Genomic DNA, 24,468 nt, shown 5'->3' with positions numbered 1-24,468 from the left:
TGATATTAACGTAGTAAAAGAAGATAGGTGGTAAAGCTGACTCAATGGTAGAACTCTTGCCTTCCATGCTGGAGACCCAAGTTTGATTCCCAGCCAATGCATCTCAAGCATGGCCACCGCTCATCTGTCAGTAGAAGCTTGTATGTTGCTATGATGTTGCACAGGTTTCAGTGGAGCTTCCAGAGTAAGACAGACTAGGAAGAAAAGCCAATGAAAACCTTATGGATCACAATGTTTCAATTTAACTGTGCATGGAGTCACCATGAGTTGGAGGAACCACTCAATGGCTAACAACAACAAAGGAAGCTAGAAACCACCCTTAATGTTATCTTTAAAGAGCCATGTTACACTGAGGGTCGCAAGCCAGGAATCTCAAGTACAAGATCATTGCAGGGCCAAAGAGAAACTTCTCTCTTGCACATCTCAATTCAGAAGAGTAAACAGAAAAAAAAAAAAAGTCAAGAAGAAAAACTAACAGGCAAAAAGGAAGAATGGACAGATCATTCCAGGAATTCAGGAAACCCAAGGCTTGCACCAAGTTTCATTTCTGACTGTACTGCTCTTGGCTTCTGACCTCCCATTACACAGAGGTCTTAATAAGTGTATTTTTAAGGGGCAAATGAAGGAATCCCTGGGTGATGCAGATAGTTAAGCGCTTGACTACTAACTGAAAGGTTGGTGATTTGAACCCACCCAGAGATGCCTCAGAAGAACAGGCCTGGAGCTCTGCGTCTAGAAGGTCACAGCCTTCAAAATCCTTTGGAGCACAGTTCTACATGGGGTCTCCATGAGTCAGAATCACCTTGATGGCAATGGGTGTGGACAAACAAACTACCTTATTAAGAGACCAAGCTCCCTTCCATAGTCTCAGAGTCTCCTGTCCCTACACTCCCCTCATAGCATCACTTCTACAACTGATAGCTATGGACACAGAAGCTAGCTGAAGACAAAATGCCAAGTTAGAGCATCAAATCTGAGGAGTGAAATCCCAAGCTCCCTCCTACCCCTACCACCATCCAGCTGGAAGAAACCCTTCTCCAGCCAACAGTCCAAGGTCAGGAAGGAGGGCATACATGACTCCTGCCCATGTCTAATCAAGCCCCTTAAACTTCATTTAAACTAGATGATAATAGGACCATTCCATGCAGCAGCCCCTGAGATCTTTGGGCAGGAGCCAGTCCCTCCAAATCAAGACTCTGGCAGGATTCTACAATCCACTCAGAGGACAGTTACCATCTGTTTATGGAAAAAAATGTTAATAACCCCCAATCATAATCAAATAGGCAACCACTTTACTTTAAGTACCTATTAACTAGCACTAATTTACAATGGAACAGTTCTGCAAGTGCTCATCAACAGGTCTATCAGAGGCACCAGCACATATCCAACCATTAGGATGAAAAGTGAATGGCTGATGATGAGGCACTTAAGGTATTACGGAAGCCCAAGTGTCTCCCTTCCTTCCCAGCCTTCAGATTCTGCCCTGTCCCGCTCTGCAGAATCCAGCTCATCCAGAACTCAATGAAGGTAGGCCTGATCCGTGGGAGCAAAAGTGAGACTCCTTGGTCAGCTCCCATCTTTCCCCAAGGCCAGTGTGTCCCTTGAGAAAAGTGGATTAATAAAAAGCATTTTTGAAGCTACCATTCAAATGAGATACTGATCAAAGATAATGAGACAAAGTATGGGAAGAATCAGGATGATTTATTCACAATCCAGCCCCAGGCTCTCGGGAATCCCTGGGTGGGGCAAATGGTTAAGTGCTCAGCTCCTAGCCAAAAATTTGGCAGTTTGAAACCACCCAGAGGCGATGATCTGCTTCTGAAAGGTCATAGTCATGAAAATCCTGAGGAGCTCAGTTCTACTCTGAAATACATGGGGTTATCATGAGTCGGAATCACCTGGATGTCAATTGGCTTTTCCCAGGCTCTCTGCACATACCAAATATGTGAGGGGGCAGGGCTCATATAGGTCTGACTAGCTGTGTGCTTTAGCAAGTCACTGTATTTCTCTGGGCCCCACTTCCCTTATCTGTAAAATGGGAGCATACATCTAATAACCCTGAAGTCTCTTTCAGTTCTAATAAGCCATCATTCTGTGTTCTTTATGAGACCAAGAAGGAGCTCTGGTGGCATAGTGTCTAAGGCATTTGGCTGCTAACTGAAAGAATAGCAGTTCAAACCCCCTAGCCATGGAAAGAAGATGGGGCAATCTACTTTTATAAAGATTTATTGCCTCAGAAACCCAATGGGGGTCACTTTGAGTCGGAATCGACTCAATGACAGTAGGTTTGGATTTTGGAGGGGTTTATGAGACTAAGAGGAAGCCAAAACAATGAAGTTAACTCTCACAGTATCTCTAATATAGAAATATTTAAAGATAGGGTATTTCACTCCAGATGATCACAAAAAAAAAAAAAAAAAAAGAGGCAGAATAAGTCATACTCTTGACACACTGCAAAAAATCCACACACTTCCTTCTTTAAAAAATATTAAATAATAATAAACCAAACTCACTGCTGCTGAGTCGGACCTGACTCATAGTGACCCATCCTTGGGGAGCTCTGGTAGCATAGTGCTTAAGGCACTTGACTGCTAACCAGGAGGCTGGCGGTTCAAACCCACCAGCCACTCCTTGGAAGGAAGATTGGACAATCTACTTTCGTAGTGATACTGCCTCGGAAACCCAAGGAGGGGTTGCTATGAGTCAGGTCCGACTCAATGGCACTTAACAACAACAACAACATCACTCTGGAAGTAGATTGCCCAATCTTCCTTCCGCGGAGTGGCTGGTGGGTTTCAACGGCCAGCCTTCTGGTTATCAGTCAAATGCCTTAGGTGCTATGCCACCAGAGCTCCTAAATAATAATAATAATAACCTTATATGAAAACAATAGGGCATTTTGAAATGATTTTTAAAACATACTGGCATCTTTCACCTCACTTTGTTCTAGCAACCATACGCAATGAAGACGGCAGGTACACTGTGAATGTTCATGGTGGGGCAGCCAAGACAAAGGAAAGTTAGGTTCTTTTGCTGCAGTGAAAAATGGGTAGGGCTGTAAGGCAGGGAGACTGGTTTGTAGGACCAATTTGTCCTTGCCCAACTGTAAAACCAAACAGGGGTGAGCCATTTCACTTTTTGGGTCTCAGTTTCTTCCAGATACTGCAGGGTAGGGCAGGAAGCAGAGAAGCTAGAAGGCTGGGAAAGAAAAGAGTCAAAAACTGCAACTTGAACTTCCAGTCACACCGCCATCTGTAACTACGTACCAAAGAAAGAGGGCCAGGACACGTTATTGCCACGGTCTTTTGACTCTGATTAAAGTTCTAATTCTTCTGGAATCCAGATTTCTGGCTTTCATGGAAGCCAGGGTAACTCACACAGCCCATTGCCCTTTGGTGTACTTTTGAACCAGGAGCTTTGAAAAAACTAGTTCCTACCACCTTTGAGTCAAACAATGATCTAGAGAAATTAGCAAGTCCATTTTGCTCTGGGCATTGTTCTCTTTTGAAAAATTCAGTGAATTTCAATCCAAGGGTCAGATTGGGGGCTATGTTTAGGGCAAATTGGTAGTTATTTCAACTGTTCTTCAGGACAAAACTGTATGAAAATCCCTCCCGACCACAGATTTGTTTATCAGTTCTGTTCCCACTCTTTTATCCATGGCATAAGAATTTTAGAAGTTCTCATCTTTGGAACATTTCTGGCACTCTAGTCCTGTTGTAAATTGTATATTCAATAAACTTCAATCCATTTCTATTATTGACTTAATATGATTCTTCTTTTAACTCCTAATTTAAAAATAGGGGAGCCTTGTTGTATTTTCATGTCATTTTTATATATGTATGTATGTTTCACATGCTCCAGCGCCCTCCCAATGAACTCTGGTGGCCTAGTGGTAAAGGCATTCAATCGCTCACCAAAAGGTCAGCAGTTCAAACTCGCCAGCTGCTCCAGTGGGAGAAAGATGAGATCATCTGTGTCTTTAAAGATTTACAGCCTTGGAAACCATATGGGGTAGTTCTACCCTGTCCTATAGGGTAGGGTCACTTTGAATTGGAATTGACTCCATGGCAGTACATTTGGTTTGGTTTTAGTTTAATGGCCTCCCAGAAAGAAAATATAGAATTAGACAAAAGGAAAAGGCCTACGATTTTTCAAGAGAACAAAAACAAAGTCCTACTTACTGCTTTAAAGTACCACATGAAAATAACAAATGATGTTTCATTAATTGGAAACTGGAGAGTCACTAAAATGAAACCTGAAATTTTTCTTTACCAAATAAAATTGTTCACAGCTTATCATTTTTGAAATAACTAAATAATAAAATAAAAACAGGGGCCCTTTTGGTGCAAAAGTCAAGCCCTCAGCTGCTAACTGAAAGGTTGTCAGTTCAATCCCACCCTGTGGTCCCATGGAAGAAAGACCTGGCAATCTGCTTCTATATGAATTTCTCACAGTCAAGAAAACCCTTTGAGGCAGTTCTACTCTGTCATATGGGGTCACTATGAGTTGGAATCAACTTGACAGCAGCTAACAAGGATAAGCTTGGCATAATGTCTAAAACATCTCACTTCCAGGGCCAGGATGCACTGGCACAACAAAATTAAAATATTGAAATATTTCTGTGCCTTTGAGCAAAGAGTCACATCCTAAGCCTCCCAACTACCAACCTCCCATCTACCCTGGCCACCCCATAGTGCATCAATTACAGCATTAGTGGCTGGCACAGGGAAACCTTAAGGACCTAGCTCCAGCATGAGGGCCAGCTTCTGTTCTAATTTGTCACAGTGAGTACCTTAACTATCACCTGCCAGGGGACAGTGGTGATTCTGTTCTAGAATTCTCACTTTCCATGCAGAAGGTCCAGGTTCAATTCCTGGCTAATACACCTGAAGCGCAGCCACTACCTGTGTGTCAGCGGAGGCATGCATTTTGTGATGATGCTGAACAGGTTTCAGCAGAGCTTCCAGACTATGACAGACTAGGAAGAAAGGCCTGGCAATCTACTTCCAACATTCCAGCCAATGAAAACACAATGGTCACAACAGTCTGAACCACAACCAATTACAGGGATGGCACATGATTGAGCAGCAGATTGTCCCATTATACATGGGGTCACCATGAACTGAGGGTTGACTCAATAGCAGCTAACAATAAGACCATCACCCCTGCCACTCTAAAACACCGAGTTTCATCAACAGCAAAATGAAACAGCACTATGTTCAGCACCTTTGTGACTGCAGAGAAGATCTCAAATGTGACTCTCTCCAAGCCAAAATTTTGACAAACAAGATGACAACTGATAAAAGTAAAGAGGAGTCTGAACATGCCTCTCAGTGTGTTTCTGTACAATCTGGCTAACATACTCATCTCTCGTAAAATACATGTCCAGTGGAATTCCTACACATATCAACATGGAGGGACCTCGAACACAAGTTCAATAAATAACTTAAGTGTATAAACATGCACACAAAGTAATGTTCACTTCATAAATGTGTACATATATACACGTGTATATATGTATCATATGCATGTATGCTGAAATATAAAAATGAACTGGTGTCTAGCCTTAGCCAATAGCATTGGCATATGGTGCAGGTAGTTGTTAATTTTGCCCATCTGCAGGGTATGAGTATATGGGAGTGAGCCAGGGAAGGAGGGCAGGTGGGAGAGAGAAACAACAGAGACAGAAAGAGGTAGAGATACAGGGTGAGTGTGGTGCGGTGAATTACTTAATATGACCCTTCTAGCTACAGTCTTTGTAATTCCCACCAAATGACTGAGTGGACTATGCAAATGTGAGGTGCTTGTGGCCCACGAAGGGTACTGGATAGCTTGCTGGCAATGTAAATAAGGGGCATGGCACTGTTACATGGGTGGGACCATGAACATAAGGTGTATGGAAGCCTAAAGTGAAGATTGGTTAGTTTTGCCATCCCACTAGGCTTAAAATGAGCCATCCCAGAGTGGGACAGAGGGGATCTCACTACCATAAAGAAGGAAGAGCCAGGAGTGGAGTAGGTCCTTTGGACCCAAGATGCCTGTACCAACCCACCTTGATTCAGGAGACAGAGAGCTGTGACACCAGAGACGGCGAGAGATTTGAGAAACTGCAGCGGCAGAGGAAGCAGAACCAGGAGACTGGCAGGAGATCCAGCAGAAGACTTGACAGGTGAGAGCAGAGGGGGCTTCCAGACCCAGGGAGCAAGAAAGTTGAGTGCCTTTGGGCAGGAGGCTTACTGGCAGAGTGGGGTGCTTACTCTAGGCATTTATTGGCAGAGCTAAAAAAAAAAAAGCTTTGTAACACTTGCCTGGGCAGAGGTCAAGGGGCTACAGGGTTGAGAGGCCAAGGACCAGAGAGGGGCTTGCCTGAGGGCACTGCTGAGAAGAGACTGTCCTGATTGAAGAACTGTATCCTGAGTCATTTTTGCTCCTGTATTGTAACCCATTACTTCACTAAGAAACCCAATAATCATGAGCATTGTCAGTGAGTTGTGTGACCATTGCAATGAATTATCAAACCCAGCAGAGAAGTAGAGTGTGCCCCAGGAGGTATAGTTGGTGTTAGAATTGGGGGGGGGGGGGGAAGGGGGGAGGGAAGGGGGGGGGGGGGTGCTTGGGGGGAAGGGTTGGAAAAAGGGGGGGGGGGGGGGAAGTTGGAGGGTAGAGGAATGTCTGACCTCCACCTCATAGGAATCAATCTTGGGCTATTAATCTTGAACCTCCACCCCTAGCATGAAGTTAGAGGAGGTCAGATGGCACTCCCATGCCATTTTTACAGAAAGAGACAAACAAATGAACTGGTGGTGTACACTGAACTCAAGATAATAGGTCACCTAAGGAAGGGTGGGCAATCTACTTCTGTAGTGATACCGCCTTGGAAACCCAAGGAGGCATCGCTATGAGTCAGATCCAACTCAATGGCAGTTTGGTTTTGGTTTTATGGAGAGTCCCTAGTTCATCCAAATGCTTAAGCACTTGTCTACTAGTCAAAAAATTAGCAGTTCAAATCCATGCAGAAGAAACACTTGGTGATCTGCTACTGAAAAATCAGCCTCTGAAAATCTTATGGATCACAGTTCTACTCTGACACACAAGGTCATCATGAGTAGGAGTCAACTTGATGGCAACTGGTTTGTTTGCTTTTTTTAATGGACATGAGGGCACGAATCGGACCAGAGTGGTGGTTAAAGCAGTTTTATTCTTTCTTCTTTATTCTTCTAGGAATAAAACATTAAAACCAAAAAACAAACCCATTGCCATCGAGTCAATTCCAACTCATAGCGACCCCTCCTTGGGTTTCCGAGGCAATATCTCCATGGAAGTAGATTGCTCAGTCTTCCTTCCAAGGAGTAGCTGGTGGGTTTGAAAAGCCAGCCTTCTGGTTAGTAGTCAAAGGCCTTAGGCACTACACCATCAGAACTCCTTACACTCAAATAAAAAACAAAATCATAACAGTTGCTTATTCTGGGTGGTGGAAAATGGGTATCGGTTATATTACTCATTTTCTTTATATTTTTTATTTCTCAAAAGGAAGTAAAGTTCATCTCAATAGATTCTCCTTCTCCACAAGACAAGCTCTCAGATACAGGTGGAGGGAACTATTTTTGAGATTTCCCAATGTGCTTCTCACCCTCTCTCCCCCAGTATCTCACACTCCTCACTCAGATTTCTAAGTTCTCTCTCACTGGCCCATTCATGATTTACAAACTGTGCCTTTTTATGATTATAAATAAATCCATTTATGTATACATTCAATGAGCATTGTTCAATCCCTGTGCTGAGTTCCAGGCACACAAAAGTGAGTGACCCATGATCTCTGCCACTATTCACTTAGTTGAATAGACAGTTCTTGATCATATGGCACCTCTTGAAATGGTTGAACTTCGACCAATTCTTTTTGGTATAGTGACTTTGTGTATTATTTCCATTTTCTTTTGATGCTTCATGCATCGTTCAATATCTTGCCCATAGAATCCTTCAATATTGCAACTCGAGGCTTGAATTTTTTCTTCAGTTTTTTCAGCTTGAGAAACACTGAACATGTTCTTCTGTTTTGGTTTTCTAACTCCAGATCCTTGAAGTAGTGTCAAATTACCCAATAACCAAAGTAAGCATGGACTTACTTGTGCTTACCTAGTAATCTGTAGTGAACATTTTTACAGTTTTCACCACATCAAAGATTCTCCTTCTAGGTATGGCTGGCATCTGTTTATCTCCCAACCTCATACCACCTTCCTACAGAATCAAAGCCTCTTTTCAAATTTATAATCCCTGGATGGAGTACCCAGTAAGCAAGGTAAGCACAGGTTTCCTTGTGCATACTTACTAATCTGTAGTAAGCAGTTGCACATGTTTTTCACCACAGATATGAAACTGTTCACTATAGTAAGTAAGCACAATTAAGCTAGTGCTTACCCAGTTTAATGAGTAACCCTCCCCTGCATTCTGCATTTCATTATAATATTTTGTCTTCTCGAGCTGCCCTCTGAAATCTGTTCAGCTCTTTTACTTTATCACTTCTTCCATTTGCTATAGGTATTCTATGTTCAAGAGAAAGTTTCAGAGTCTCTTCTAACATCCATTTTTGTCTTTTCTTTCTTTCCTACCTTTTAAATGGCCTTTTGTTTTCTTCATGTGTGATGTCTTTGATGTCATTCCACAACTCATCTGGTCTTCGGTCACTGGTGTTCCTTATGTCAAATCTATTCTTCATATGGCCTCTAAATTCTGATGGAATGTATATAAGGTCATACTTTGGCTCTCATGGACTTATTTTCATTTCCTTCAGCTTCAATTCAAACTTCCATATAAGCAAATGATGGTTTGTTCCATAGTTAGTCAGCTTCTGGCCTTGTTCGTACTGATGATACTGAGCTTCTCCATCATCTCTTTCCACAGACATAGCAGGCTTTGATTCCTGTGTAGCCCATCCAGCAAAGTCCATGTATATAGTTGTTATTTATGTTGTCAAGAAAGGTATTTGCAATGAATAAGTCATTGGTCTTGCAAAATTCTACCATGCAATCTTTAGTGTTGCTTCTATCACCGAGGCCATATCTTCCAACTTCTGATCCTTCCTCTTTGTTTCCAACTTATGCATTCCAATCACCAGTAATTATCAATGCATCTTGATTGCTTATTTCATCATTATCAGGCTGCAGAAGTTGGTAAAATATTCAATTTCTTCATCTTTGGCATTTGTGGTTGGTGAGTAAATTTGAATAATAATAGTATTAGCTGGTCTTCCTTGTAGGTATATGGATATTTTTTTTATCACTGGCAGGATTGTACTTCAGGATAGATCTTGAAATATTCTTTTTGACAATGAAGGTGACACCATTCCTCTTCAATCTGTCATTCTGGCAGGTTGCCAAATCTTCCTTCCAAAGAGTGGCTGGTGGGTTTGAATAGCCAGCCCTCTGGTTAGCAGTCAAACACCTTAGGCACTATACCACCAGAGCTCCCATTGTAGTCCATATGATTGTCCAATTCAATATGACCAATACCAGTCCATTTCAGCTCACCAATTAAGCCTCTTTAGCTCTTCAACCATTTCATTCTTTTTCAACTACTTTCAATTTTACTAGATTCATACTTCATACATTCCACATTATGATTATTAATAGGTGTTTCCAACTGTTTCTTCTCATTTTCAGTCATACCACATCAGCAAATAAAGGTTCAGAAAGCTTTACTCCATCCAGTTCATTAAGATTCACTCTACTTCGAGGAGGCAGCTCTTCCTATTATATTTTCAGCTCATTTTCTGGCACTAAATCAAACAATATTCTGCTGCTAATAATAAGATTTTGACTAGCCAGTTTTTTCTTTTTTTAAAAGAAGTAGATTGCCAGGTCTTTCTTCCTAATCTGTCTTAGTCTGGAAGCTCCACTGAGATCTGTCCCCAATGAGTGACTCTGCTGGTATTTGAAATACCAGTGGCATAGCCTCCAGCATCACAGCAATACACAAGCCACCACAGTAGGACAAACTGACAGACAGTGGTGGCTCAACCATTTCAGGAAGTAGCATATGAACAAGAACCAATGGTACTGAAGGAAAAAATCCAAGTTGCATTGAAGGCATTGGTAAAATAAAATAAAATAAAATAAGGCTCCAGGAGTTGATGGGATACCAATTGAGATGTTTCAAATGTTTGATGCAATAGTGGAAGTGCTCATTCATTTATGCCAAGAAATTTGGATGACAGCTACCTAATCAATCAACTGGAAGATATCTATATATATGCACATTCCAAAGAAAGGTGATTCAACAGAATGCAGAAATTAACAAATGGTATCATTAATTTCACATGCAAGTAAAATTTTGCTGATGATAATTCAAAAACAGTTGCAGCAATAAATTAACAGGGCATGCCAGATATTCCAGCCAGATGAGAAGAGGATGTATGATGATGGATATCATTACTGATGTCAGATAGACCTTGTCTGTAAGCAGATGATACCAGAAAGATGTTTATCTGTGTTTTATTGACTATGTAATGTCATTCTATTATGTGGATCATAACACATTATGTATAACATTGCAAAGAATGGGAATTCTGAACACTTAATTGTGCTTATGTGGAACCTGTACATAGACCAATAGGTTGTCATTTAAACAGAACAAGGGAATACTGCACTATTTAAAATCAGGATGTGTGTCAGGGTTGTACCTTTCCACTATACTTATTCAATCTATAAGCTGAGCAAATAATCCAAGAAGCTGGACCATATGAAAAAGAACACAGTATCAGGATTGGAGGAAGATTCATTAACTTTTTTTTTTTTTTTTAAGAAATAACATGCAGATGACACAACTTTGCTAATACTGAAGAGGTTGAAGCACTTACTGATGAAGATCAAAGACTCCAGCCTTTGGTATGGATTGCACCTCAACATAAAGAAAACAAAAATCCTCACAACTAGACCAATAAACAATATCATGATAAATGGAGAAAGTATTGAAGTTGTCAAGGGTTTTATTTTACTTGGATCCACAGTCAAGGCCATGGAAGCAACAGTTATGAAATCAAATAACATACTGCATTGGGTAAATATTCTGCAAAAGAATTAATTAATGTGTTAAAAAGCAAAGATGTCACTTTGAGGACTAAGATGAATCTGGCCCAATCCATGGTATTTTCAACCACTCACAAGCATGAGAAAGCTGGTCAATGAATAAGGAAGACCAAAGAAGAATAAGGAAGACTTTGAATTATCGTATTCACAAAGAACACTGAATATACCATGCACTTCCAGAAGAATGAACAAATCTGTGTCAGGAGAAATACAGCCAGAATTCTCCTTAGAAGTGACAATGGCAAGATTTCATCTCACATACTTGGGACATGTTCTCAGGAGGGACCAGTCCCTGGAGAAGGACATCATGCTTGGTAAAGTAGAGGGTCAGCAAATAAGAGGAAGACTCTCAACAAGATGGATTGACACAGGGGTTGCAGTAATGGGCTCAGACATAGCAGCGATTATGAGGATGGGACAGGACCAGGCAGTGTTTCCATCTGTTGTCCATAAGGTCACTAAGTTAGGTGTCATTCAATGACACCTAACAACAAAAACAACAACAGGACAGATAGATGGTGTATCAGCAAAGCAATTACAATGTACCAGGATACGTAGTATAACTAAGTATTTTTGCTATCAAAGGCAAAAGAGGCATGATTTATTTTTGGAGGGGGAAAATTCATGGAAGGACAGTACAAATAAAAAGAGCCTGGAAAGGCTTATATGTGATGAAAAGGAGAAAAACAACATCTTTCTCAATATTCACAGCAACCCAAGGAGGTAGGTATTATCGTTTCCAGTTTGAAGTTGAAGAAACAGAAGCTCTATAAAGTTAAGTAAATTTTTTGAAGCCAAAGAGCAATTAAATGTTATCACAGATTCTAACCTAGATTTGAGAATTCAAAGCTGAAAATGAAATGGACAGGAAGAGATGGAGGCTGACCTAAGTTGGGTGACTTCTGATACCCACACCTGCACTCTTTATCCTCAAGTAGGACACTCATGTGCAATAAATGATTAAGGTTACCTGAGTCCCTGGGTGGTGTAAACAATTACACACTCAGCTACTAACTGAAGGAGCTCTGGTGGCATAGTGCCTAAGGCATTTGACTGCTAACCAGAAGGCTGGTGGTTCAAACCCACCAGCCACTCCTTGGAAGGAGGACTGGGTAATCTACTTCTGTAGTGATACTGCCTCAGAAACCCAAGGAGGGGTCGCTATGAGTCGGATCCGACTCGACGGCAGTGGGTTTGGTTTTTTTGGCTTTTCTCCTAACCGAACGCTTGGTGATCTGAACCCATTCAAAGGCACTCCAGAAGAAAGACGTGGCATTCTGTTTCCAAACAGTCACAGCCTTGAAATATTATGAAGCATTTCTACTATGCACACATGGGGTCCCCATGAGTCAGAATCAACTCAAGATGACTGGTATGTGCAACCTCAGACACTTGCTTATCATCCTAAAATGATGTCTGAATACAACTGGGCTTTAGAAAGACAAGCAATATCCAGGCTTAATCTTAAACAAAGTCATATACCATTCCAATGTTGTCTTTAATATTAGGGTAACTGTTTAATTTGCCTGACTTTAGAATAAGGGATATTTCACTTCCACCTACATGAACATGCTCTCCTTGCCAAACAAGGGTCCAAGCAGACAGCTCAGCCTGGGAGAGGGAAGCAGGGGCTGGGAGAGGCCCTGAGGACAGCTGAGGGACGCACTGCCCTGGGTGCTGCCTAATCCATCCGACATGGGGACACACTGTTCCAGAAACCTGATGACAATTAAAAGGAAAAATCTGCTCTCATAACCCTGCCAAGCAAGTCTCAGGGTCTCAGCTGGTGGTACACCTCCTTAGGAGGAGACAGATAATGCCCCATTCTTCCCTTTGGTTGAGAACTTGATGTTTTCTCAGGTAGAAGGAGGAACAGCTAGCAAGGTTCCTCCCACAGTATGAAAACTTTACAAAAGCAATAGTGCCAGATCTCAATGCCAGGTAACCAATAATTGATCTTAAGGGTGAAAGCTTTGAGAGTTGCCTCAAAACCTTTGAGCTGGCTCAGTTCATCGTCTAAACCTATGAAGTCCTGAATAGCCCATGGTGAATATTAGCAGATAAAACATCTCCAATCAAGGTGCTCAAGAGTGGTCTGATCTTATTTAAGTCATCTAGCCTAGGCCCAGCTTCTGTCCTCTCTTTATAATTTGTCTGTACATATATTTCAAACTATTTCATATGATGCCAATAAACTCAGTTTGCCTTGGCACAACTTGTTCAGGTTAATCAAAATCAGAAAGAATATGCAGAGGCAGAAGGCTTCTGGAAAACCAGGGAATCTGTTCCCATGTTTTCTGTCTCTGGTGGTGTAGTGCCTAAGGCATTTGACTGCTAACCAGAAGGGTGGTGGTTCAAACCCACCAGCCACTCCTCAGAAGGAAGGTTGGACAATCTACTTCTGTAGTGAAACTGCCTCAGAAACCCAAGGAGGAGTCCTTGAGTTGGGTCTGACTCGACAGCACATACCAACAACAACATTCCTCTCTGGATATCTCTTTCTTATATCCGTCTTCTAAGATTTTAAGGAAATAACAGAATCTCTTGAGAATATGACAAAAGTTTTGGATTAATTTGTTCCCCTCCCTCTTAGTGCCATGTACAATACTCAAACATTTGCAAATAAATTCAGGGAATCACTATCGTCATGAATCTCATTCATATACTCTTCTTAAGTCCCTGAGCCTTGAGGTCAATAACACCAGTTTGACCAGACACCAGCCCATTTATAGAAGCCCCAGAAATTCATCTTTCTATATCCCATAATCTCATAAGAAAACACCAACCTGAATCCTGTCCCAACAACCTGATTGTTTGTCAAGCCTTTCATCATCCCCACCCAGCCTCCACTCAACATCTGCCACACATGGAAATCCCAGCTGCATGTAGATCTTAAAATCAACTTTCTGTTTTGGAACTGGTACCCAGCTTCCTTTGAGCCATTTGGTCAAATCCATCCTTGGGCCCAGGCAGATGGAGGCTAAATCACCATGTTAACCCCTCTTGTGCCAGTCCCCTTACCCGAGCCTTGGCAGAAAGCCATCCCTACCCCCACCAATAATGGGGTTGAGTGTTGTATGTCATGGAAGCTGGCCAGCAGATTTAGCACTCATGTTGCTCTTGGCATCCATTCTAGGACTCTGTGTAGAGCTACGTGCTGAGATGCCATCACATGGGCAGATTTTCAATGCTACAGTCCACCACCCTATGTGTAGCTATTCTAATATCTTTTCATCAGAACTCCAAGGATTGGTGCAGACACAGGAAAATCCAAGTTACTCAAACAAGGTGTTACTTGCCCCACCACTAATGAAAAGAAAGATAAGTTCTCTTAGGGCCTCAAATCCAATATAATTTCCAAATTAGCCTCATTGCAACCAGCCCCACTAAACAATGTTAATCAGCAGTCACAGCAAAACCAGATGGCCCACAGCTTGGTTCCCATAGTTCCTAGTACTACTTTCAATCTGTAATTACCAATAACCATAGGTGCAGACAGGAGTCCCTATCAGGACCACTTAGGGCCCACTACCATAGGCCCTCTCAGAGAGCAAAGAGAGATGAACACAGCCTCTTACAAACAAAAAGAGCCACAGTTTTCACAAAAAGAGCCACAGTTTTCCCCACAACACCCCTTGAGAAGGAAAATCCTACCTTACCTTTCATCCCAAACTTGGATCGTCGACCATACTTGTTGATCATGATGAAGAGCACCACCAGCAGGACACAGGCAAAGGCAGCAAGTCCAACTGCTATGGATACCTATCAGGAACCAAAAACAGACAGTCAGAAACAGGCACAGAAAGCACCAGCACCATACACATATGTGTGTGAAATGGGAACAGTCCTACTGTAGTAGCAAATGTGGCTGGCACTCTCAGAACTTTGCTACTGACAAGCCTTTAGAAGAAGTAATTTATGAGACCCTAAGAACTTTGGTTAAGAACATCATAATAGGGGCAGTGCTGGTTCAGTGGTAGAATTCTCACCTTCCATGAGGGAGACCTGGGTTTGATTTCCAGCCAATGCATCTCATTGCCATGTGTCAGTGGAGGTTTCCATGGTGCTATGATGCTGACCAGGTTCCAGCAGAGCTTCCAGGCTAGCAAGAAAAGCCTGCTGAGCTACTTCCAAATATCACTCAATGGAAATCTTATGGATCACAATGGTCTAACCCACATATGATCATGGGGATGACACAGAGCCAGGCAGCACTCTGTCCCATTGTGCATAAGGTTGCCATGAGTCAAGGGCCAACTCGACAGCAGCCAATTATCAACAAGAACATTTGCAAAAAGAAATTAGTCAACTTGATTAGAGTAAGTTCCACAATTCAATGTTCTGAGAATATCTCATCTTGGAGCCATCTTAGGAGATGCAAGAGCACAGCTTAGGCAAGCTTTCCATTGTTATGCTGTTGCTGTCATTTTAATTAATAAGCAATTTCTGTGTCTTCACATTGAAGTTGTTTACATAATATCCATAATATTCTTATCCAGGAGGTCCTAAAAGATCTAGACTCTAGCAACAACTCTTTCCTTTAACCCAGAGAAGCCTCAGACTCCAAGAGAGCAGTAGAGAATTGGAAGGTGACTTGAAAACCCAACCAAGGAGATGCCCTGGGCAACTTGGACTTTTGTAGAAGCTTGGACTGGCAGTAGTTCTTGTGAATCAAGCCTAGCCAGGTGCCTACAGAGTGGGGATTTTCAAACTATTCTCTTCTAAACCCTAGGGCTCTGAGCAGATCCTCAAAGACTTCCTCAAACAATGCACTATTCTCCATCAAACAAGGTAGGTTTAAACTTCCTGAAAGGAGGCCATTCATCATAGCTTTCCTCTGCCATATATACTGGGGTTCCAAATAAGGTAGCATTTGGAAAAACTAGCTATCAAAATGAAGTTTCAAAATTACTGCATCAGAATACTTCCTCCTCTACACCAAGAAGGGACTCACCCCAAAAGTGTCTTCCTCTGGTTTGTGGGTCACAGTGATAGGAGGAGTGGGGCTCACTTCAACTGAAAATGAAACAAAAGAAAGAGACTAGTTAGCTACAGGCCCTGCCCCAGTCCCTGCCTGACTCCCAAGCCCACTTCTGAAGCCAAGACCCTGAAGCCTGAGTTTCCCTTGCTTTGAAGGAATCCCAGAGATCAGGTCCCTGTCTGGCCACCAGGCTAGTGCTGATGGCCAAGGGCAGGTACCCTAGACAATAAAAGGACCTTCACACCCATTCCTCTGCCTCCACCCCAGAAAACATACAGAACTGGGGCAACATGAACCATGAGCTATTGACAGAAAAGAGGAAAAAGGTTTGGGATCCGGGCCAGGGTCTGGATTAGGCAAATTATGTTGGTGATGGCAGCTGTCGCTGACATTCTGCCACTCCCTGTGGTAGGCATTCTTTTTCCTAGACCTGGGTCTCCTATGCCTTTCCTCTTTCCCTCTTTCCACCTCTGTGAGATCCAGGAGGCCAGTGGCTCCATGAAAAATCCACTACCCATTCCCTTACCACGGATATCAGTGCACAAGGATAGCTCAGATTTAACAACAGATCCATCTGACCAAGGAAGACACCACCTTGACCAAGCAGAGTCTGGATGGGAAGCCAAGTATCAGTTTGTCCTCCATCTAGAATCACCTCCTTGGCTAGAGACAGATCCAGTTCAGAATTCTCTGCAGGGTCATTCTGTGAGACTACAAGTCCCCTAAGACTGAGGACAAATAAAGGAACCACAGATGATATTTACATCTGTGCCAAATGGCAGGAGGTGTTCCTGAACAAGATTGGTCTACCATCTCAGGCACAGCACTGGGCAGAAATGGCAGAGGTTCTCACTGTTATTCCCACCTCCACAAGAGAGAAAAGAAAAATATAGTTTTTCCCATAGCTCATCATAAAAATCCCAAATCCTTTTGGGAGTGTCTAGCCCTAGCCCCAAATTGCTTATAAACTAAGTCTCAATAGGCCCATTTGAAGATACACGAGCCTTTCAGGAGAGCTTATATATTTACAGCTGTATACAGAGTGGGTCCCAGTAAAGACTCGAAGTGGGGAGACTCTTTAACAGGTTTATAGGCTCCACATCCTCTCTGCAAGAACAATAGTGTGATGATCAACAGGGCACTAACGGGAAACATGATACCCCATGTCTTCCTGAAACAGCCTCTTCTATCCAGGTAGGGGGACCCAGCACATGGTCAGACATGGAAAACTCCCTAGGAGAAACTGAGTCACAGAGAGACTGCCCAAGAAGTGTGGACTTGAAAATGCTTCCACTGTCCTATTCCTTCTGCAGTTAACTCAGATGTGCCCAGCTGTCCTGGGGCTGGGAAGAGTGGTGAATGAGGGAAGAGGGCTATTTGGATTCAAGAGTTACAAAAAGTATCAGAATACAATCAGTTTCAAAGCAAAAGGACTTACAAGGAACAAAGTTATCGGTGCTTTCTGCAAAAAAAACAAAAAACATAAAAAAAGATAATTAGCAAATACAATAAAAATCAGAAGAGACACATTGTATCATCCTAATAGCTATGATCTCTCTCCCTCACCATGATCACCTGTTACCATGCAACTAACAAATGCAAATCCTTGGAACATCACCTTCCCTCTGAGGAGCTCTGATGGTGTAGTGGTTAAAGCAGTTGCCTGCTAACTAAAAGGTCGGTGGTTCAAATTTACCGGTGGCTCTACAGGAGAAAGATGAGGCAGTCTGTAATGATTTGCAGCCTTGGAAACCCTAAGGGGCAGTTCTACTCTGTCCTATAGGGTCGCTATGAGTCGCAAACAACTTGATAGCAGTATGTCACATCCCCACCCTTACTACCCCACCTCCCTCTTTGGAGTGTGGCCCTCAGAAATGGAGAAGGAATAAGAGAAAAGGCCTCTGCTTTCAAGGGAAATGGCTCCCTGGGGAAATACAGAGCTAGTTTCATTATAAAATGGGGAATTAAATCCAGACTCATTGTGTCATCCAAGCCCTCCCTCCTTCAAATGCCCAGAGCACTGTGGATGGTGGTGGTACATAAGAGCCAAGAGGAAATGCTGTGAGGGTGGGCTCCCAGGGTGGGCTCCCAGTCCTGTGTTGAAAATGCCAGCTATGATCTCAGGACAAAATTCCTCAAATCAAGATGTGGAGTAGATTCCAGTAAGTCACTGTGAGGTCCTTGAGAATCACCCTAAAATCTACCCACCCCAAAAGCAGATACCCTTGGAAATGTAATATTTGACCTTTGGCCTCTAGAAGTAGCTCATCTAATAATCAAAGCCATTCCTTATTGGACATCGATTATGTGCCAGGCCTGTGCTAAAGGCTTTATGTATTATATACAATTCTTATAACCATCTGTATTGGGTTGGATAGTGCCTTCCCTCAAAATTCATGTCCTTCCTGGACCTTCAAAAAGTGACCTTATCTGGAAATAGAGTCATTGCAAATCTAATGAGTTAACATGAGGTCATACTAGATTAAGGTGGGTTCTAATCCAATATGGCAGGTGCCGTAATAAGAAGAGACATAAGATAGAGACACAGAGGGAATATAAACATATGAAGACTGCCACAAGCCAAAGAATGTCTGGGGCTACCAGACTCCAGAAGAGGCAAGGAAAGATATTCCTCTAGAAGTTTCAGAGGGAGGATGGTCCTGCCAACACCTAAGTCTGGGCAGACTTCGTCCCATGTAATCTGGTCACATTACCAGAAGGGACCAGTCCCTGGAGAAGGACATCATGCTTGGTGAAGAAGAGGGTCAGCGAAAAAGAGGAAGACCTTCAACAAGATAGATTAACACAATGGCTCTGATGATGAGCTCAAGCATAGCAAATATTGTAAGGATGGTGCAGGACTAGGCAGTGTTTTCTTCTGTTGTACACAGAGTCACTGAGTCAGAGCCAACTCAATGACACCTCACAACAACCTCCAGAAATGCTAGAGAATGGATTTCTTCATTCTTTTAAGCCACCCAGTTTGTGGTCCTTTTTTAGGGCAACCCTACAAGAATAATTACAGCAGGAGGTAAGTAATATTACCCTCATTTAACAGATAAGAAAACTGAGGCTTACAGAATTGAGCAACTCATTCAATGTCACTCAACTAGGAAATGGTAGCGCTAGGCTCAAATTTTAGTGGGCAACAGAATCATCTAGAGGACTGTAAAACACAGATCACTACCATTCTTCAATAAAAGGAATGAAGGCTCCCTAGAGAAATGGCTGATTATAGCTCTGGGGCAGAAAAGTACAAGATAAGTCTGGAAGATTTTGTGGTCCTGGAAAGTAAAAAGGGCTAAAAAATTATGAGGACATGAAGAAAGGACACAGAAGCCAACTTGAAGGTGCTTTCAAAGGCCAAATTTGGGATGGTGTTGAGCAATAAAATAATGACAATAATGAATTATAACCCATAGAATAAAACAAATACCCATAAGTCCATGCTGATATAAATAAATGATTAACAAATAAATGAAGAAGGAAAAACTCTCCCTTACAGATTCCTAATTAACAAATGGAAAAATCACCATTTGACAAATATCACCATAATAACTGCTTCAGGCAGCAATCATCAATGGATGGAAAATTAGTGGGTAGAAGAATGATGAGACACAAAATATTTACATAGGCTTAATACATTATACTTACTAATTACAAAGGAAAAAAACAATACTTTTGTAGTCAGGAAACCTGGCAGATACCATCTCAACCAAGTGATCAAAGTTAGCATCACCAGTAATAAGACGTATCACTATCATGTAACCCATGATAGGATGTACTGAACAGGGCACAGCATCACTGCCCTGGTGTGTTCTTGCCAAAAATATATAATCTGAAAATAATCCTTAGACAACATCAGGGAAACTCAACCTGAGGGGCATTCTACAAAATGACCAGTGAGAATTCTTCAAAGGTGTCAAAGTCATGAAAGACAAAGTACTTAAAAAAAAGTCCCAGATTTCAAGAGACTAAGGTTACATGGTAACTAAATGCAATGTATAACACTTGATTGGATCCTGGAGGAGCAATATACATAGGAGGACACTTGATAAAGTGGAAATAAAGTCTGCAGAGGAGGTAAGAGTGCATTACTGTTAATATCCTGGTTTGGATAATCATCGGACTGTACATACGTAAGATGTTAGCATGCAGGGAACTGGCTATAAAGTAGTTCTTCATAGTACTGTGTAACAGTCTTTGTAAGTCTTAACTCATTTCAAAATGAAAAACTAAAAATCTTTACTGGTATAGAGGAATCCAACTGATTTTTGGATGTTGATCTTATATCCTGCGACTTTGCTAAATCTCTCAATTAGTTCCAGTAGTTTTTTGATTGAGTCTCTTGGGTTTTCTAGGTATAGGATCATATCGTCAGTAAATAGGGATAGTTTGACTTCTTCCTTACCAATATGGATGCCTTTGATTTCCCTTTCTTGCCTTATGGCCCTGGCTAGGACTTCCAGTACAGTGTTGAATAGAAGTGGTGATAGTGGGCATCCTTGTCTGGTTCCTGTTCTCAAGAGGAATGGTTTCAGTCTCTCTCCATTGAGAATAATTTGGCTGTTGGTTTTGCATAGATGCCCTTCATTATGATGAGGAATGACCCTTCAATTCCTATTTTGCTGAGAGTTTTGAACAGGAATGGGTGTTGGATTTTATCAAATGCCTTTTCTGCATCAATTGATATGATCATGTGGTTCTTCTCTTTTATTTTATTTACATGGTGGATGACATTGATTGTTTTTCTAATGTTGAACCATCCTGCATACCTGATATGAACCTCACTTGGTCATGATGAATGATTTTCTTGATATGTTGTTGAAGTCTATTGGCTAGGATTTTGTCAAAGATTTTGCATCTATATCCATGAGGGATATTGGTCTGTAGTTTTCCTTTAGAGTGATGTCTGCCTGGTTTTGGTATCAAGGTTATGCTTGCTTCATAAAATGAGTTATGGAAGATTCCATCCTTTTCTATATTTTGGAATAGTTGAAAAACTAAAAATCTTTAAAAATTGAAAAGAAACATAAATCACTGGTCCCCACCACGAGAGTTTCTGAGTCAGTAAATCCGGGCTGGGTCTCAAGAATTTGCATATTTAGCAAGTTCCCCTGTGATGCTATTGCTGCTGGTCCAGGGTTCACACTCTGAGAACCACTAGCCTATATTATATCTCCTCCTGCTATAAGCCTACCACATGCTGAAAAAGAATAATTCACTCATTCATTTATTCATTCATTGAAAGTCCTGTATATACCAAGCCCTTGGCTGGACCCTGACAGTCATTGTCATCACAGTGCTATTAAGTACAAGCCAGCAAACCATCTTCTCTAACTATCTGTGGGGAAAATGATGTTTTCTATGGAAGAAGGAGTCCATCAGAGAAAGCCTTGTTTACCGTAGATACCATTCCTTTATTGTTGCTTGCTTTGTGTTGTTTTGGGGGACAGGAGAACTTTCTCCATATTTCTGAGCATGTTCTTCATGTCACCACCCTCTTCCAAATTGCAGGTGATCAAATGCCTGGCTTAGAGGGAGGGGCAAGTACAAGGGGACTGTAGCCTTGGCCTCAGAGCCTAGGAGAAGACAAGTGTCAGATCAACTCAAGGTTTACACTGACTTGCATATTTCTCATAAGGTTCCCATTTAGTAGAGAATATTTTCACATGAGAAAACGTTTTGGCCAAATCTGTGAACCCTGTAATATTCCATTCAGTCCATGAATGCTTAACTCTTCTGCCAGTGCCTGAGAACATTTATACCCCCACAAAGCACATGAGCCTTTGAGATGCTTGGCTCCACTATAACCTGCAAGTGGGTGAGGAGACTCACGCTTTCACAGTGAAATAGGATAATACCCAGGAATGGTCCTCACCTCTGACCCCACCCCCTTGGCAGATGAGGAGAAGGAATGGACCATTATGCCAAGTTACCATCAGAGTAAGACTGGCTTTGCAATGAATGCAATGCACATGCCTCCAATAATCCCAAACACAATACTCCTGAAAAAGGGGCCTTGTGGGAAAACCCAGTGGGGTCCAGAGGAGGGAAAAGAGAGGCAGCAACTTGTGACAGACAGAGAGAGAAAAACTGAGAAGCAATGACAAGAAGAGAAGCAAAGATAAGAAGAAAAGTGATGACAAGAAGAGAAGCCCTGGCTTTGGATGTTAGGAGGGAGAAAGATTACTCCGGCATTAACACACTGCCAGTCATACACAGCACCTTATTTCTCTCTGCCACATCCAGCTGCTGGCTGGTCAAGCATGGAGAGAAATTAAATGGTCACCTCCTCTTTCCTAGCAGGTTGGGCCCACATTCTAGTCTCAAGCAGGTTTTTAAGGGAAGGAAACCATCTTGACAAGCCTGAGGATGGTAGGCAGCAGTTTCTCCCATTCTTTTTTTCCTTATTTTTCTTTCTGGCAGCATAGTGTCTATGCTACTTGACTGCTAACCAGAAGGTTGGCCATTCAAACCACAACCCCAGGTACTCCATAGAGGAAAGATGGGGCAATATACTTCCATAAAGATTTACCGCCTTGGAAACCCAATGGGGGTCACTATGAGTCAGAATCAACTTTATGGCAGTGAATTTTAGTTTCTTGTCATAAAAATCATAATGAAAGTACTTTCTGGCCAAGTTTTTGTTTTTGTTTTTGTTTTTTTAAAAAAAAAGAGAGAGAGAGAGAAAATTCAAAAAATATGGCAGCTCACTCATTCCTAAATATTTTGTCAAGAGCACTCAGATATTTGCTGCACCTATGCACTCATGTGCACATATACATACACGCCTTGGCAACATTCCTCCTTCCATCACATCATCACTGAAGGATTCCCCACCTTCATAATTGCTCCCAGACTGTGGCTTTGAGATGCCACCTTCCACCCTAACATGCTTCTCAGCTCACCCTGCTCTTCACTTCCTGATCCACTCTGATGCCTAATTCCTCCCGGTTTCTGAATCCCATGCCCACATCCCTTCTGACAGCCTCTCTATGGTCCTTGAGCACCAAAAAGGATTCAGCCTCAAGCTTCCAGAGTGGATCTTCCTGACCAATCCTTCCAGGGACCTCCTACACTAAGGCTGAATCCCATGTGGAAGGTAGTGGCGCTTCTCAATAAATGTAGAAGGAAATACCAACATCCATAACAGCATGTGCAGTTTACAGAAAGCTTTTCTAGAATGTTGCTCCTTTTGATCTCCTGCTCTGAGAAAATCCTTACTGATGGAAGCAGTAATCCTTACCGTGTTTGCAGATTGTGCCACTGAATATATTCATTCAACTCTATTTTCTCCCCCTGGTTCCTGGGCCCATAAATAGTCAGGAAAGGAGACCCTTGCCTTCAGATCCTTGTTCCTTCCCAAAACACAGAGATCTTTCAGTTGCCCTTTTGTGTTCTTAAAAAATAACTAATTGAATTAAAAAAAAAAAAAAAACTAAGAGTACTTCCTTGTTACTGTATGGCGAGCACTGTGGTAAACACTTTACATGGATTAGCTCATTTCATCCTGAATGGAAGCAGAGGGCTAAGTAATTTGCCTGAGGTCACTGAATTGATAAGTGATTGAGTGAGAGTTTAGAGTTTAAACCCTGGCAACCTGGCTCCATAACCACTGCCCTACTTTGCCTGGGAGCACTGATGCTTCAGTGGGAAAATTCTCACCTTGAAAGTGGGAGACCTGGGTTGGATTCCCCGCCAATGTACCTTATTGCACAGCCACACCCATCTTTCAGTAAAGACTTGTGTGCTGCTATGATACTGAACAGGTGCCAGCAGAGATTCCAGACTAAAACAGACTAGGAAGAAAGGCCTGGCAATCTACTTTTGAAAATCAGCCAATGAATGCCCTAGGGATCACAACAATCCAATCGTGTTTCATGCATGGGGCCATCATGAGGCAGGAGTTAATTTGATGGCAGATAGCATCAGATTAGCTGAAGACTAGCTAATAGCTTAACCAGAGAAGAGTCCTACTTCTAGAAATCTGAACTTGTCTCCTCTCAACATCCTGAAAATTCTAATTATAACTGTTAAGTCTTTCCCTTGTTCAGGCACAATGCTAAACACTTGGTGTATGTTTAATCCTCATGGCACTTTCGATAGCACTACGGCTACCATTCCAAATTCACAGATGAATAAACAGAGGCATAGAGTTGTTGTTGTTAGGTGCTGTCGAATCCACTCCAACTCATAGTGACTCTATATACAACAGAACGAAACACTGTCCAGTCCTGTGCCGGCTTCACAATCCTTGCTATATCTGAGCCCATCATTGCAGCCACTGTGTCAATCCATCTCATTGAGGGCCTTCCCCTTTTTCATTGACCTTCCACTTTACCAAGCATATCCTTCTCCAGGGAATGGTCCCTTTGGACAACATGACCAATGTAGGCATAG

The 24,468-nt window shown here is 42.1% G+C and overlaps 1 protein-coding gene across 1 annotated transcript in view; it reads right to left on the bottom strand.

Moving 5' to 3' along the window:
- NTRK3 (neurotrophic receptor tyrosine kinase 3) overlaps window positions 1-24,468 on the bottom strand; it is a 587,560-nt gene that overhangs the window by 347,226 nt on the left and 215,866 nt on the right. Inside the window, exons 11-13 of the mRNA XM_042781682.1 lie at window positions 17,504-17,527; window positions 16,039-16,100; window positions 14,744-14,846 (exon numbers count right to left, since the gene is read on the bottom strand). Of these exons, the coding sequence (XP_042637616.1) occupies window positions 14,744-14,846; window positions 16,039-16,100; window positions 17,504-17,527 (189 nt within the window). The remainder of the gene's footprint in view (window positions 1-14,743; window positions 14,847-16,038; window positions 16,101-17,503; window positions 17,528-24,468) is intronic.

Source organism: Orycteropus afer, unplaced genomic scaffold (genome assembly GCF_000298275.1).
Source record: "Orycteropus afer afer isolate SDZICR_OR568_19922 unplaced genomic scaffold, OryAfe1.0 scaffold00150, whole genome shotgun sequence".
Taxonomy (NCBI): domain Eukaryota; kingdom Metazoa; phylum Chordata; class Mammalia; order Tubulidentata; family Orycteropodidae; genus Orycteropus; species Orycteropus afer.
Note: the sequence above shows the minus strand (reverse complement) of the source record. Positions and strands in the feature narration are given on the sequence as shown.